General features: G+C 37.8%; 1 protein-coding gene across 1 annotated transcript; it reads right to left on the reverse strand.

Annotated features, from left to right (window-relative positions):
- Positions 1–1,065: 1,065 nt before the first annotated feature.
- Positions 1,066–15,577, reverse strand: LOC148564594 (uncharacterized). Its single transcript, XM_088487061.1, has 4 exons — positions 15,419–15,577; positions 1,860–2,021; positions 1,239–1,424; positions 1,066–1,095 (listed from the first exon to the last, which is right to left on the reverse strand). Exons 1-4 carry the CDS (start codon positions 15,575–15,577, stop codon positions 1,066–1,068), a joined length of 537 nt encoding a protein of 178 aa, XP_088343187.1.
- Positions 15,578–16,706: the final 1,129 nt, after the last annotated feature.

A 16,706-nucleotide genomic window follows, 5' to 3' on the forward strand; every position in this document is an offset into this window, starting at 1 on the left:
TAGTTATATATTTTTTTACAATAAATTTAAATTGAGGCAACCCTTTAAAAATATTGTCTATAATAAAAAAAAATGTTGTCTTTGATTAAAAGCAACGTTTTTCGACAAAACACGCTTTTTAGGGGATTGGCTATACGGTCGTTATCTTTGGTCTAAGACAACGTTTTTATGTATCAAAGGGAACCCTTTTTATGGCAACTTTCAAAAAATGTTGCCTTTTCTACAAAAAAAGCAACTCTACGAAAAGGTTGCCTTAGAGCACCAAACTCAACGCTTAAGATGAAACTTTATAACAACACTTTATACGAGTTGTATTTTCTAATATATAAAGAAACACTTGTCTAGATTTTTTTTAGTTACCTTTTCATATACCTAAAGCAACACTTGTATAAGTTTTTTTCTGGTTGTTTCTTCATATACCTAAAGCAACACTTATCCAAATTTTGTTAAGTTGCCTTTTTCATAGACCTAAAATAACACTTATCTAAGTTTATTTGCAGTTGTCTTTTTCTAATACCTAAAGCAACACCTCATTGAGTTTTTCCTAGGTTCTCTTTTTTTATATCTAAAGCAATATATTTTTTATCTTTGTTATATTTATATGACATTTAAAGAATATATAGCACACACTAACAATATTTAAATATTTAAACTCAATTAATCAATATAGGGAGAATAAGCTAATAATATATATTGCATATATATAAAAAGGTCTTCCAAGTGTCAATTAACATACTTGTTAAGTTATCAAGTCACATAAGTAAACAAAATACATATTTTTCTCATGATAAAATTGAACAAAAAAGAAACTAGTTTTTCCATTTGAAACCAAGAAAACTTTGTGCTTTACCATTGTGCCAAGAGTCGCCTTTATCTCTTCAGAAAACTTCATCCAACCCTATATAGGAAGACAAAAAATAGGAAAAGATAAGGTCAGATGACTGAAATTGAAACAAAATCCTCCCATACATATAAAACCCGAATGAGAATGTATATAAGCAATTGAGTATTTACAAATGGAACAGAAGCTATTATGTGGTGTAACAAAATCAAAATGATTTCACACTAGCCTGCTGATGCATATAAGCCTACTTTCTACAATATTAGAAAATACAAGCTCACAAACTACAAATAGGGCAAAAGCATCAATAAATCAATAAATATAATATGCGGCTAGCACAATGCATGAATTTCATTTATAAAAAAATTGAGAGAAAAAAAGGGGCTGAACAAAGCACCTGCAACTGGAGTACCTCTGATCTGGAACTAATGTGCTTCCTGGAAGGACGAGCACTGCCAAAATCCATGAGTATGGCAAGAGGCAGTTGTCCTTTTCTATGTGTTATAAGAACATTACCAGGTTTGACATCATTATGAGCATATGGAGTACCTAAACCATGCATATGCTTGAGTCCTGAACAAAGCTGTTGAGTTGATTTGTGAGGGCTAAAAGGATTTCAGAAGAAATTAAACTTTTGTAAGATTAGAGTACTAAAGAACTCTAGAATATAAAGAAGTGTATATTGAATCAAACTAATATTTTTATTTTTTATATTTTGAAAAAGAAAGGTTGCTTCTTAGATTCTAAATGTAAAAGTAGTGTAAAAGTAGTATAGGCCAGAGATGTCCATATTTATCCTTCAATTTGATTCTTAATAGAGAAAATAACCTATTCCAAAGAATTACGAGGTAAATACATATACGAAATTCATGACAATCAGAAAAGGATACAATAGATGCCAAACAAGTAACATATGTTTTTATCCAAAAAAAAAAAGTATCGTGTGCTGAAAATCTTGAATTGCAACTATGATGCTTGAGATACCTGATCTCTGGTTATAATAAGCCAATTACATGACAGAAGAAAGTTCTTTTAGCTGTTGAAAGATTTGAAGAATATCGGAGGTAGGAAAGGATTCCTTCTTGGCTTTCATTGTCTTGGTATTATCTAGCAGTGTTCCATCCAAATGAAGTGGAAATAACAAGTATGTCTTGTGGTTCCAAGATTTTTGTGGAGTAGGCTGCCAACAAAAGGGCCATGTTCAACATAAATATAAAAGCACAACAACTGTAACAATGGAAGGAACAATTAAGTTGCAATTCACACATTATTTTCATTTTCATGTAGTGAAATTATCACTTATCAACTTAGAACAATTAAGAAACTACACTAGCAATGCCACATCATACCACACAATTGGATAGAGGTCCTTGTAAAATAGCACCATTAGTAGTGATATTATGTTTTCAAAGACATCATACCATAAGCAAGAAGCAATTCTTATCGAAATAATCCAATTTTAAAAGGTTGAATAATAGACTAGAATCAACTTTGCCATGATATGCAGGATCTCACTTAGTACAAATCACTATCCCATTACATTGACAAGCTTTGAGAGTCTCATTCTAATCCCTTCGCAATCACATATCTCAAAAGAATTTTTGTTGAGCATCCACAAGAAAAACCAGATACCCATCCTTTTTCCATTCAAAGTGCACATAGGAAAGATGAATTACTTTCAGTTTAAACCGGTTAAAATAAAACACCAAATACTAACTGTTGAATGCTTTTTTGTCAAGGCATAGTTAAAGTGCCCGTAGAAGGTATCCCATAGAAGGCATTGGATTCAACAGCTGGTACGGAATTTATAACCACAAACTAACCGACAAGTGCACCGGGTCGTACCAAGTAATACCTCAGGTGAGTGAGGGTCGATCCCACGAGGATTGATGGATCAAGCAACAATGGTTGAGTGATTGGCTTAGTCAGACAAACAAAAAAGAGTGTTTTGGTATTCAAAAGCATTAAACAGTAATTCAGAAATTAAAACAGCAAGTAGTAAATTGATGAGAATAATGTGGAGAAACAGTTAAGGCTTCAGAGATATCTATTTTCCAGATTGACTTTTCTTACTAACTATTTTAATCATGCAAGATTCAATTCATGGAAAACTATATATGACTAAGCCCTAATTCCTTAGACCTTCTTAGTCTACTCTAACTTTTATCAACCGCCAATTCCTTGGTCACTTAATTCCAATTAGAGGATGAAATTCAATTCTAGTTTATGTGCCACAGAAACTCTAATTACCCAAATATAAAAGGATTGTATGTCACGTATCCCGTTAAGTCCAGATAATTAGAAGTTTAGGAGAAGTTGTTTTCAAGCTGTTGTTCAAGTAAAGAGCTTTTCCAAGTTATACAAGAACTCAATTAGAACAAGGGTCATACTTCCGTTCCACCCAAATTCATAAGATAAAGAACGAAAACAATTCTTGAATTAAAAATCAATACATGAATTAAAATAGAAAAATAATAGTATCAATCCATACAATAGACAGAGCTCCTAACCTTAACAGTGGAGGTTTAGTTGCTCATGGTTCAGAGAGAAAACTAGGATTCTGAAAAACTGTAAATTGCGTAATGAGATAGAAGAAAAGAGAAAGCCCGAAGGGCTGATTCTTTTCCCTTTTATATCTAGTCCTAATTAATGTAAAATATATTTTCTAAAACTAAAATAATATCTTTTCCTAATTGTAAATAAAATAAAAGTTGAATCAAAATTAATTTGATTGATCCGTGCAAGGTTGAGGAGTGTGGGGACCATTAGATTCATTAAGCTCCATGCTGAACTTGGCTTTTTCCAAGTTCAACGTGGAGAAGGTAGCAAGTGCTTCAGCGTGTTCCTTTGAATCCACCCAAGTTCAGCGTGGAGAAGGCAGCAAGTTCTTCCCTGGAAGTTCTCCAATCCACGCTGAACTTGGTGGGAACCAAGTTCAACGTGGAGGATGCAGAGGTTGCTGGTGAAGAAATGTGCACTATTATATATTGTCGAAAAGTCCTAGAAGTTAACTTTTTAATGCCACTGGAATCACATCAATTGGACCTCTGTAGATCAAGTTATTCCAGTTTGAGTGCAAGGAGGTTAGGATTGACAGCATCATTCGCTTTCTCCCTTTTCTGCTACAAAACTCCGTCAAATCCCTCCGAATGCTATCTGAAATAAATAGAATTGTGCACAACTAAAAGTAGCATCCATAGTGGCTAAAATATATTTAAATTTTGATTTAACTTAGCAATTCAAGTGCAAATTCACAAGGAAAAGATAGATAAGATGCTCACGCATCACAACACCAAACTTGAATTGTTGCTTGTCCTCAAGCAACCAAAATGAGTGCATGATTAAGATGTGAATTTGCATGAGAGGTGAGAGTTTAGTCATTCTCAAGTCTATTCTAAAAATGGGATTTATTCATTGTAACTCTGAACAGTTTTGGCATCTCACTCTCCTTTGAATCAGAGGAATGCAGTGTCATTCGGAATTAGAATCCGGATCATATTATGAATTCTCTGATCTTTATACTCAGTTTAATCCTTGAACACACCAAAATTTACTTTAATTCTCTTTTCTTTGGTGCTTTACACCTTGAGCCTAGCCGTGACTTTAAATATTTTGTCTCAAGTTTTACTTGACACAGAAACACCACAAGCACTTGACTGGGAAACTCTTTCTAAGTTCTGATTCCTTTTTCAGTTTCTCCCAAGCAGTGGTGCTCAAAGCCTTTGGCATACTCTGCTGAATGCATTTGGTCACGACTCTAAATATTATGTCTCAAAGGTTACTTGAAACAAGAACACCACAAGCATATAACTAGGAAAATAACTCTGAGCTTTTGATTATTTCAGACTCCCTAGTCATTGATGCTCAGAGCCTTGGACTTTGCTTTTATGCTTATTTTGCTTCAAGGATTAAATTTTATTTATTTCAGAGAAGTCATAATAATTATTTAAATCCCTGTTCCTCATAAATCAACATCCCTTAATTCAACTTCAAATATGCTCTGTTCATGTCATTCATTCAGAGTTACAAATAACACCACCACAATTAAATAAATATGACTAATCTTAGATATAAAACTCACTCTTTTCATGCATTACATCATTTTTTTTCTTTTCTTTTGATTTTCAAGCTCAGTGAACAATACATGAGACACCTTTTTTTTTTCATAAAACTCAAATAACAAGATGAACAGTAAATAAAACTAGACCCTAAGAGTTGAAATAGTAATTGATCATGCAATAACAAAATAAACAGTCAACAGGAACCTAATCACAAAAATAATAGTAAAATGATAATGAGGATGAAAAGGAACTAGGCCACCTCAATTTCCCTGATGGGGGTCTCTCTCCTCGGGCTGAGCTCTGTAAGGTCCTCTCAGACGGCTGTAATCCTACCTCAGCTGCTGAATCTCCTGCCGCTGAGAGTGCTGATCCGCTCTAATCTCATCAAGGGATGTATAGAGATGCTCCCATCGGCTATTCTGTATGGCTCTCATCTCATCAACAGATGCCATGTATTGCTCCCAATGACTGTCATTGGTGACCCTCATCTGCTCCATGGAGGCTGCAAGCTGTTGCAAATAATCTTGTGGTGGAAAGTGTTGTTCCTGTGGCAGTGGTTGCTCCTCCTCAGCTCCTTCTTCAGCTCCTTCTTTAGCTTGTTCTCTGGGGAGCCTCCGATGTTCCCTCGTCTGTTCCAGCTGCTTCTTTGTGATGGGCTTCTTGCTTGGGATAGGAAAGTCATTCTCTATCTTCACTCTAGCAGCATCACAGAGGCGGAAGATGAGATGTGGGAAGCCCAATCTGGCATTGTCCTTGGTGTTGGTGATGATGTGGTAAAATTGATCAGCAATAACGTCTGCCACCTCTACTGGGTCTCCCAATAGAATACAGTGGATCATAATTGCTCAGTCCGCAGTACACTCAGACCGGTTGCTCGTGGGCATGATGGACCGGTGAATGAAATGGTGCCATCCTCTAGCCAAAGGCTTCAAGTCACCTACTTTGATATGGTCGGGTTCCTCTCGCGCCCCCATTATCTACTGTACACCTGGAATGCAAATGTCGGCGATTACTTGTTACAACCGCTGATCTCTGTACATCCTCTCACTGTAGGAACTAAGTGATTGTTCGGTCTCTGGCATCTGGAGGGCCTATCTGATGATCTCTGGGCTGAAGTCAATGGTTCTTCCCCTTACAAAAGTTTTGTGGTTCCTTTCATTTATGCCAGACACATTCTTGTAGGTAATCCACATGTTCCCATAGAATTCTTGCACCATCAACTGTCCCGCATGTGGCTGTGGATTACACAGAACTTCCCATCCTATTCTCCGAATCTCATGTGTAATTTTCGGAAGTTCATCCGGTTGGAGCTTAAACTACACTTCTGGTAAAACCGGCCTCTTGCCAGTGATATCAAAAAAATGTTCTTCATGTAACTTAGATTTGAAGCACCTTGAGTCATGAGAACCGGTTGCTAGTTCCTTTCCCTTTCTCTTTTTGGATCGTTGGATGATCTTAGGTGCCATAAAGATAAATCAAATAAAACAGCGGAGCGGCAACACCAAACTTAAAACTATTGCTCGTCCCCGAGCAAATTAAAGAAATACAAAGGGGAAGAAGTAAGAGATACAGAAATTTAAATAGCAGAAAATAACATATAATGCTAAAAATATTTTTCAGGTTCTTGTTTTTTTTTTGAACGAAAAAAAAGGAAGGCACACAGAACAGAAAAATAAAATAAAAAAAGAAGAGGGAAATAGAGGGGGGACACGGGACATATGGGGGCTTTATATAGTAGTGGAGGGTTGGGGAGGGGATCACGGACGCTGGTCTAGGACACAGGGTGGAAGGGTGTTGTGGTCAAAGGTTATGTTTTGGGGAAGGGTGGTTGGGTGGGGGTAATGGAGTGAGAATGAGGTGCTGGGCCTAGTTACAGTAAGAGAGGGGGGATGGGGAATTGAATGGGGCAGGGGTTGGGATGAGGGAGGTTGTTACGGGCTGAAGCCTTGGGAGAGTGAGTAAAGTGGGGGTTGAAGGTTTGTTGTGTACGGGATGAGGCGTGAAGCTGGGATTAAATAGGAAGGTTTAGGGGAGAGGGAGTTTCGGGTGGATGGCTTTGGAGGGAGAGAGGCTAGTCTTTGGTGCGTTGGGAAGGGAGGAGGCTATGGCCAAAGGGGTAGGGGAATATATGGCAAAGGGAAAGGCTTGTTAAAGGAAGGATGGGAAAGGGGCTGTAGTTGCATAATACAGGGGATCACGTGAAAGAGAGGGAATCAGGGAGTGTTGGTAATTGATCTGATGGATTTTGGTGGGATTTGAGGTTGATTTGGCGAGGATTTGGGGGCAAAGGGTGAGCTGGCGCTGAACTTGAGGGAAAAGAAGTTCAGCATCGCATATAGTGCATGTGTTATGCAACTCCCACGCTGAACTTGGTAAAAACCAAGTTCAGCGCCAATGTTCCCGAATGTGTCTCCACTCTCCACGCTGAACTTGGTGCAGCCCAAGTTCAGCGTGGGCCTTGCTCTTTTTTTTATATAATATATTTTTTGAAATTTTTTTTAAATTTTTTTTTGAATATTCCCACGCTGAACTTGGAGAAGGCCAAGTTCAACGTGGGAATGGCAGTGGCAACTCTCACTTGATACGTGTTTTCCACACTGAACTTGGAATTTTCCAAGTTCAGCGTGGACTTGGCAGTAGGAACTCCCTCTTTGCACGTTTCTAACCACGCTGAACTTGGAAAATTCCAAGTTCAGCATGGAATTGGCAGGATCAACCTCCTCCAGAGTGTTCAAAAATTTTTCTAAGTGTCCGGTTCCTGTTTTAAAATTTCTACATGATCAAAACACAAGTAAAACAACAGAAAATAGTAAAAACTCAAGAAAAATCAAACAAATAATATAATCAACTCAACGGAAAAATAACTAAAGATACGAAATCATCAGGTTGCCTCCCGATAAGCGCTTCTTTAACGTCACAAGCTTGACGGTCAGTTCTGCTAATTCAGCAGATGTGCGGACCTCTGGCGATCAATCTCGCCTCCAGGATAGTGTTTCAATCTCTGGCCATTCACTGTAAATTTTCTGTCAGAATTCTCTTCCTGTATCTCCACATGGCCATATGGTGAAACTCTGGTAACCACAAACGGTCTTGACCACCGGGATTTCAGCTTCCCGGAAAAGAGTTTAAGCCTTGAATTATACAGAAGCACTCTCTGTCCTGGCTCAAATATTCTGATGGCAATCTTCTTGTCATGCAATAACTTGGTTTTCTCCTTATAGAACTTGGCATTCTCATAGGCTGAATATCTGAATTCATCAAGCTCATTCAACTGAAGCATTCACTTAATTCCTGCAGCTTCTGAATCAAGATTCAGATACCTGATTGCCCAGTAAGCTTTATGCTCTAGCTCAACTAGCAAGTGACAGGCTTTGCCATAGACCAAATGATAAGGGGACATGCCAATAGGAGTCTTGTAAGCTGTCCGGTATGCCCAGAGAGCATCATCAAGCTTCCTAGACCAGTCCTTTCTTGAAACACTGATGGTCTTTTCTAGAATCCGCTTGAGTTCCCTGTTGGAGACTTCAACCTGTCCACTTGTCTGAGGGTTATAGGGGGTTGCCACTTTATGATGGACTCCATATCTCTGCAGAAGTGAGTCCAGCTGTCTATTACAGAAGTGGCTTCCACCATCACAAATGAGTGTCCTTGGGACACCAAACCGGCTAAAGATATATCTCTGAAGAAAGCTCATCACCACCTTGGCATCATTGGTGGGTAGAGCCACAGCTTCCACCCACTTGGACACTTAATCAACTGCCACTAGGATATAGTTGTTTGAATGTGAGGGTGGAAAAGGTCCCATGAAATCAATACCCCATACATCAAACAACTCAACCTCAAGAATCCCCTGCTGTGGCATCTCATGGTTGGCAGGAAGATTCGTGGCTTTTTCACATCTGTCACAGTGCTTCACAAATTCTCTTGAGTCCCTGAAGAGAGTCGGCCAGTAGAACCCGCTCTGAAGGACTTTTGTAGCTGTCCTTTCACCACCAAAGTGGCCTCCATAATCAGACCTATGACAGTGCCAAAGAATTTGCTACTTTTCCTCATCCGGGACACATCTCCGGATTATACCATCTGAGCACCTTTTAAAAAGGTACAGTTCCTCCCAAATCTAGTACTTTGCATCAGTCAATAGCTTCTTTACTTGTTGCCTACTGTACTCCTTTGGAAAAAAATTCATAGCTTTGTAATTGGCAATGTCTGCAAACCATGGAGCCTGTTGAATAAGGAACAATTGCTTATCAGGAAATGTTTCAGTCACAGCTATGGGTGGTTGTACTCATGCATCAGGCTCAATTCTGGAGAGATGGTCAGCTACTTGATTTTCTGACCCTTTCCTGTCCTTTATTTCAATGTCAAACTCCTGGAGGAGCAACACCCATCAGATTAATCTTTGTTTAAAGTCCTGTTTGGTTAGAAGGTACTTCAAAGCAGCATGATCAGTATAAACAATAACCTTAAAACCAATTAGATAGGACCTAAACTTATCAATAGCATACACAATAGCTAATAGTTCTTTCTCTGTAGTTGTGTAATTCTTTTGAGCATCATTTAACACACGGCTAGCATAGTAAATGACATGTACAAGCTTGCCATGCCTCTGTCCTAAAACAGCTCCTATACCAAAATCACTAGCATCACACATCAATTCAAGTGGTAAATCCCAGTCAGGGGGAGCTATAATGGAAGCAGAAGTAAGGTTTGCTTTCAGAGTTTTAAAAACATGCAGGCATTCAGCATCAAACACAAAAGGAACATCAACAACCAATAGGTTGCTTAGTGGCTTAGCAATTTTTGAAAAATCCTTTATAAATCTTCTATAGAATCTTGCATGACCCAAGAAACTCCTGACTGCCTTAACATTGGCTGGTGGTGGTAAATTTTTAATTACCTCCACCTTTGCTCTATCAACCTCAATCCCCTTACCTGAAATTCGGTGTCCAAGAACAATACGTTCTGTAACCATAAAATGATATTTTTCCCAATTTAAAACAAGGTTTGATTCTTGACACCGTTTCAAGACCAAAGATAAATGATTAAGGCATGATTCAAAAGAATTACCAAAAACAGAAAAGTCATCCATAAATACCTCAATAAACCTTTCAACCATATCTAAAAAAATTGAAAGCATACACCTTTGAAAAGTTGCTGGAGCATTACAAAGTCCAAATGGTATTCTTCTGTAAGCAAATACTCCAAAAGGGCATGTGAATGCTGTCTTTTCCTGATCTTGAGGGTCCACTGCAATTTGATTATATCCAGAATATCCATCTAGAAAACAATAAAAAACATGACCAGCTAACCTCTCAAGCATCTGATCAATGAAAGGCAGGGGAAGTGATCCTTCCTTGTAGCAGTGTTGAGCCTCCTGTAGTCTATGCACATTCTCCATCCTGTGACTGTTCTTGTAGGAATAAGCTCATTCTTTTCATTCTTGACCACTGTCATCCCTCCCTTCTTGGGAACTACCTGCACAGGACTTATCCAAGAACTATCAGAAATAGGGTAAATAATACCTGCTTCCCATAATTTTATTACCTCTTTTTGGACAACCTCTTTCATGGTTAGATTGAGTCTCCTTTGTCGTTGCACAACTGGTTTAACATCATCTTCAAGAAGGATCTTGTGCATGCACTTGGTTGGACTAATCCCCTTTAAATCACTAATGGTCCACCCAAGAGCTGTTATATGGCTCCTAGGTACTAAAATAAGCGCCTCTTCCTCTTCAGGCTTCAGGGAAGAGCTAATAATCACTGGATATGAATTATTTTCACCCAAGAACACATATTTTAGAGAAGGGGGCAAAGGTTTGAGCTCAAGCTTGGGGACTTCCTCCTCCTTTATTGGCGTGTTCATCAGCTCCTTTTGGGGTGGTGAATCATCAACTTCAACTAATTCATACTTAGAAATAGGATCTAGAACATCATCAAGTATCTCAGCTTCCAGTACTTCTTGAACAAGTGGTTCAACAACATCGATTCTCATACACCCTTCAGAGTCATTAGGGTGCTTGAGAGCTTCAAAAACATTAAGGACCACCTGTTCTTCATTGACCCTCAGGGTTAATTCACCCTTTTGTACATCAATTAGAGCTCTACCTGTAGCTAAGAAGGGTCTACCAAGAATAATAGAAGATTTTACATCCCCTTCCATGTCTAAAATAACAAAATCAGCAGGAATAATAAATGGTCCTACTTTCACAAGTAAATCCTCAACAACACCCACAGGTAATTTAATAGAAAGATCAACAAGTTGAAGAGAAATACGAGTGGGTTTTACCTCCTCAATTTGAAGTTTTTTCATCACTGAAAGTGGCATGAGATTGATGCTAGCTCCAAGGTCACATAAAGCTCTCTGAATGGTGACATCTCCAATGGTGCAAGGAATCACAAAGCTCCCTGGATCCTGCATTTTCTCAGGAAGGTTATGTTGAATAATAGCACTGCATTCCTTGGTTAATACCACTTTTTCTTGTTCCTTCCAATTCCTCTTGTTATTTAACAATTCTTTCATGAATTTAGCATAAAGAGGCATTTGCTCAAGAGCCTCTGTAAAAGGAATATTGATTTGCAGCTTCTTGAAGACTTCTAAAAATTTAGAAAATTGCTTGTCTTTGGAAGCCTTCTGAAGCCTCTGAGGATATGACATTTTTGGTTTGTATTCAGGAGCCTTTGGCAGTGTAGGATATGTGTCAAGAAAATCTGGAAATGGGTTGTCTGCACGTTTTGGAGGGGCGTGCTCTACTTTTTTCTTCTTCTCCTCTGGAGCTTCCTTTACAACTAGCTCTTCATTGACCTTGGTCTCAGAACCAGCTACTTTACCACTTCTCAATTGAATAGCCTTGCAATCTTCTCTTGGGTTCACCACTGTATCACCAGGAAATGTATTTGAAGACCTCTCAGGTAATTGCTTGCTCAGTTGGCCCATTTGCACCTCCAAGTTTCTAATAGAAGCTCTGGTTTCCTGCATAAAACTCCTCATCATCTCCCAATTAGAATCTTCTTAGGATTTAGAATTTGTCTGCTGAGGTGGTTGTTGTTGATGAGACTGAAATTGGCGATTATTGTGATTGTTCTGTTGTAAACTGCCCTGAGAATTATTGTTGAAATTCTGAGATCTCTGAGGTTAGTCTCTCCACCCAAAATTTGGGTGATTTCTCCATCCTTGATTATACGTCTTAGAGTACGGATCATTGTTGGGATTTCTAGGACCACTTTTCATGTAATTGACCTGTTCAGAAGAGGGTTGAGCATAATCATAATTATCATTTTACACAAAATTACCTGTCATGTCATAAGGGACCTCTTGAGGTGCAGTCTGAGTATTGACAGCTGAAACTTGCATTCCACTAATCTGTTGAGTAAGTAGACTTATTTGCTGAGACATAAGCTTGTTCTGAGCAAGAAGAGCATTAACAGCTTCCATTTCTAACACGCCTCTCTTCTGAGAGGTCTCAGAGTGCTAAGGATTTCTGTTGGAGGAATATAAGTATTGGTTGTTAGCAACCAACTCAATAAGCTCAATAGTCTCCTCTGGTGTCTTCTTCATGTGCAAAGAACCACCCGCAGAATTATCCAAGCGCATCTTGGACATTTCACATAAGCCCTCATAAAAGATATCCAGCTGAGTCCATCTAGAGAACATGTCCGAAGGGCATTGCCTAGTAAGTAGCTTAAATCTCTCCCAAGCTTCATAAAGGGTCTCACCCTCTTTTTGTCTGAAAGTCTGAACCTCCCCCTTAGCTTAGTAAGTTTTTGAGGTGGGAAAAATTTAGTCAGAAATCCAGTGACAACCTTGTCCCAAGTTTCCTGACTCTCCTTGGGTTGAGAATCTAACCACATTTTTGCTCTATCCTTCATAGCAAACGAAAAGAGCATGAGTCTGTATACCTCAGGATTTACTCCATTGGTCTTCACAGTATCATAAATCTACAGAAAATCAGAAATAAATTGATTCAGATCTTCCTGAGGAAGTCTATGATACTGGCAATTTTGTTGCATAAGAGTGATAAGCTGAGGCTTCAACTCAAAGTTGTTTGCAGCTATAGGAGGCACCACAATGCTTTTTCCATAAAGATCTGCAGTAGGAGCAGTGTAAGAGCCAAGCACTCATCTAGGTTGCTCATTCTCAACTGGATTTGCCACATTGGCATTAACAACATTATTATTATGATCCATAGTGGATTCTGCAGCCTTGTAAAGTCTTACTTGTTGCAAACGCCGCCTCAAAGTCCTTTCAGGTTCAGGATCAAAATCTAACAGAGGTTCCTTGTCCTTGTTCCTGCTCATAAACAGACAGAGGACAAGAAAAAGATGGAACTCTCTACGTCAGAGTGTAGAGAATTCCTAGCGAAGTAACCTGTGTAAAATAATAAATTAAAAATACTTACTACTCAATAAATAAAAAAATTCTAAGATTTAAAGAAAAAATTAAATAGAGAAATTAAAACAAAATTAACTAGGTAACACCAAACTTAATTTCAGAAACTAAAAACAAAATTTATTAGTACTAATGTAAACATATATATATATATATATATATATATATATATATATATATATATATATATATATATATATATTTTCCTTATTTTTTCGTTAGCACCTCCTCCCCTGTTTCGTTTTCTTTCTTTTTTCTTTTATTGTTTAATAAATATAAAACAATATATATATTGAAAATAATAAAGCAACAATTATGTAAAATTAAAACTAAAGTGCCTAATCTAAGCAATCAAACAATTAGTAGTTGTTAATCACTATCAATCCCCGGCAACGACGCCAAAAACTTGGTGCAAAATTTATAACCACAAACTAACCGGCAAGTGCACCGGGTCGTACCAAGTAATACCTCAGGTGAGTGAGGGTCGATCCCACAAGGATTGATGGATCAAGCAACAATGGTTGAGTGATTGGCTTAGTCAGACAAACAAAAAAGAGTGTTTTGGTATTCAAAAGCATTAAACAGTAATTCAGAAATTAAAACAGCAAGCAGTAAATTGATGAGAATAATATGTGGAGAAACAGTTAAGGCTTCAGAGATATCTATTTTCCGGATTGACTTTTCTTACTAACTATTTTAATCATGCAAGATTCAATTCATGCCAAACTATATATGACTAATCCCTAATTCCTTAGACCTTCTTAGTCTACTCTAACTTTCATCAACCGCCAATTCCTTGGTCACTTAATTCCAATTAGAGGATGAAGTTCAATTCTAGTTTATGTGCCACAGAAACTCTAATTACCCAAATATAAAAGGATTATATGTCACGTATCCCGTTAAGTCTAGATAATTAGAAGTTTAGGAGAAATTGTTTTCAAGCTGTTGTTCAGGTAAAGAGCTTTTCCAAGTTATACAAGAACTCAATTAGAACAAGGGTCATACTTCCGTTCCACCCAAATTCATAAGATAAAGAACGAAAACAATTCTTGAATTAAAAATCAATACATGAATTAAAATAGAAAAATAATAGTTTCAATCCATACAATAGACAGAGCTCCTAACCTTAACTGTGGAAGTTTAGTTGCTCATGGTTCAGAGAGAAAACTAGGATTATGAAAAATTGTAAATTGCGGAATGAGATAGAAGAGAAGAGAAAGCCCGAAGGGCTGATCCTTTACCCTTTTATATCTAGTCCTAATTAATGTAAAATATATTTTCTAGAACTAAAATAATATCTTTTCCTAATTGTAAATAAAATAAAAGTTGAATCAAAATTAATTTGATTGATCCGTGCAGGGTTGAGGAGTGTGGGGACCACTGGATTCATTAAGCTCCACGCTGAACTTGGCTTTTTCCAAGTTCAACGTAGAGAAGGCAGCAAGTGCTTCAGCGTGTTCCTTTGAATCCACGCTGAACTTGGCTTTTCCCAAGTTCAGCGTGGAGAAGGCAGCAAGTTCTTCCCTGGAAGTTCTCCAATCCATGCTGAACTTGGCGGGAACCAAGTTCAACGTAGAGGATGCAGAGGTTGCTGGTGGAGAAATGTGAACTATTATATATCGTTGGAAAGCCCTAGAAGTCAACTTTCTAATGCCGCTAGAATCACATCAATTAGACCTCTGTAGCTCAAGTTATTCCAGTTTGAGTTCAAGGAGGTCAGGATTGACAGCATCATTCGCTTTCTCCCTTTTCTGCTACAAAACTCCGTCAAATCCCTCCGGATGCTACCTGAAATTAATAGAATTGTGCAGAACTTAAAGTAGCATCCATAGTGGCTAAAAGATATTTAAATTTTGATTTAACTTAGCAATTCAAGTGCAAATTCACAAGGAAAAGATAGATAAGATGCTCACGCATCAACAGCCTTCATACGTAGTATCTGAAAACTGCTGAATTCCAAACCCAGCAGATAGCATGTTTAAAACTTCAGGACATAAATCCAATTACATAGCCAAAGCTAATGAACAAATATGGAGGTTGAATAAACTGACCATTTTCTTGTTTTGATGAATTCATATTTTTGATATGATTCAGAGAGGAGCGGGTGTTGACTATTGCTGTAACTACTTACCTTGACAGAAATGATTGCATGATCGAGAAGCGAGAGCAGATTTGGGTGGTTGAACAGTGATGAAACATGAATCTCCTCCCTAACCAACTCCAACTGCTCATTGCTCTTGATGAGGACCTTTTTCATAGCATATGTTCCATCCTCTACATAAAAACACATTAGCAATTTATCAATTTCACTCTGCTGAATCAAATTATGTGTGCCACCTATTCAGAATCTTCTAAAAAGACAAGTATTACAACAATGAAAGCAAACACACTAGAAATGATGGTTTTATATTCAGAGGCATTAAGCAATGAAAGAAATCACGTCGAACGTATGCTTATAAAAAATGACGCAAAATCATAATCAAAATGCAAACTAAAAAAGAAAACCCTAAGAAGCAACAATCAGAATCATAAAAAATTCAGAAAAATTGAAATAAAACCCTCAAAATCAGAACTATCAAAGAACCCAAAAAATTTAGATTCAATGCATTCAGAAATTCCATTCCCATAGTAAAATTCAGAATCAATGCATTCAGAAATTCTATTTTCATACTAAAATTCAGAACATTCCCATTCTTCATTCAGAATCAATGCATTCAAAAATTCCATTCCATAGTAAAATTTAGAAGCTTCTTACCAATATGCAGAGGAGGAGGAGAGGGTTACAGCTGCGTGTAGTGTTGTCAGAGCTTGCGAAGAGGAGGAGGCGAGACAGAAGAAGAAGAGGAAGAAGGAGAAGGAGAGGGGTTTCTCGAAGATGACCACGTACGTGGAGCCGAGACAGGAGGAGGAGGAGCTGTGGAGCAGCGTGCGTGGAGAAGATGACCACGCCGGCGCCCGTGGAGAAGAGCACCGCGCCTACGCTCGTAGAGGAGAGCAACGCGCCGGTGCCCGTGGAAGGGAGCACCACACCATCGCGATCGTGGAGGGTGTGTTGCCATTGGGGTTGGTTTCAAATGTTAGGGCTTACGGTAGTGATGAACTGAAGCAAGTGATGAGCTGAAGCAAACATATCTTTTCTTTCTTTTTTTTCTAAGTTATTTAATTGGGAAATAATTGGTAGGAATATGATGGAAAATTTTTCTCTAAAATTTTTAACTACAAATCATTTTAGGCAACTTTTTATAAATGTTATTTTTTCAATTTTTTATAACACTTATAAAAGGTTATATTTTTATTTAAAAATATTGTCTTAAATAAATTATATTGTAATATTTTTTAAGTGTTGTTTTAGATGTCAAAGATAACACTTTTTGTGGGTGACCAAAAATTTTGTTATCTTTGCCTTACTCAAAGACAAC

This window comes from Arachis ipaensis, chromosome B5 (genome assembly GCF_059453495.1).
Source record: "Arachis ipaensis isolate K30076 ecotype BB chromosome B5, ASM5945349v1, whole genome shotgun sequence".
NCBI lineage: Eukaryota > Viridiplantae > Streptophyta > Magnoliopsida > Fabales > Fabaceae > Arachis > Arachis ipaensis.

Excerpts from the sequence above, each read along its gene's own strand:
- LOC148564594 (XM_088487061.1), bottom strand. The coding sequence starts at position 15,577 with ATGTGTTTTTATGTAGAGGATGGAACATATGCTATGAAAAAGGTCCTC. Across the intron at positions 2,022-15,418 it reads ATGCAATCATTTCTGTCAAG|CCTACTCCACAAAAATCTTG; the intron begins GTAAGTAGTTAC and ends TTTTGTTGGCAG. Across the intron at positions 1,096-1,238 it reads CAGAGGTACTCCAGTTGCAG|AAAGTAGGCTTATATGCATC; the intron begins GTGCTTTGTTCA and ends CTAATATTGTAG.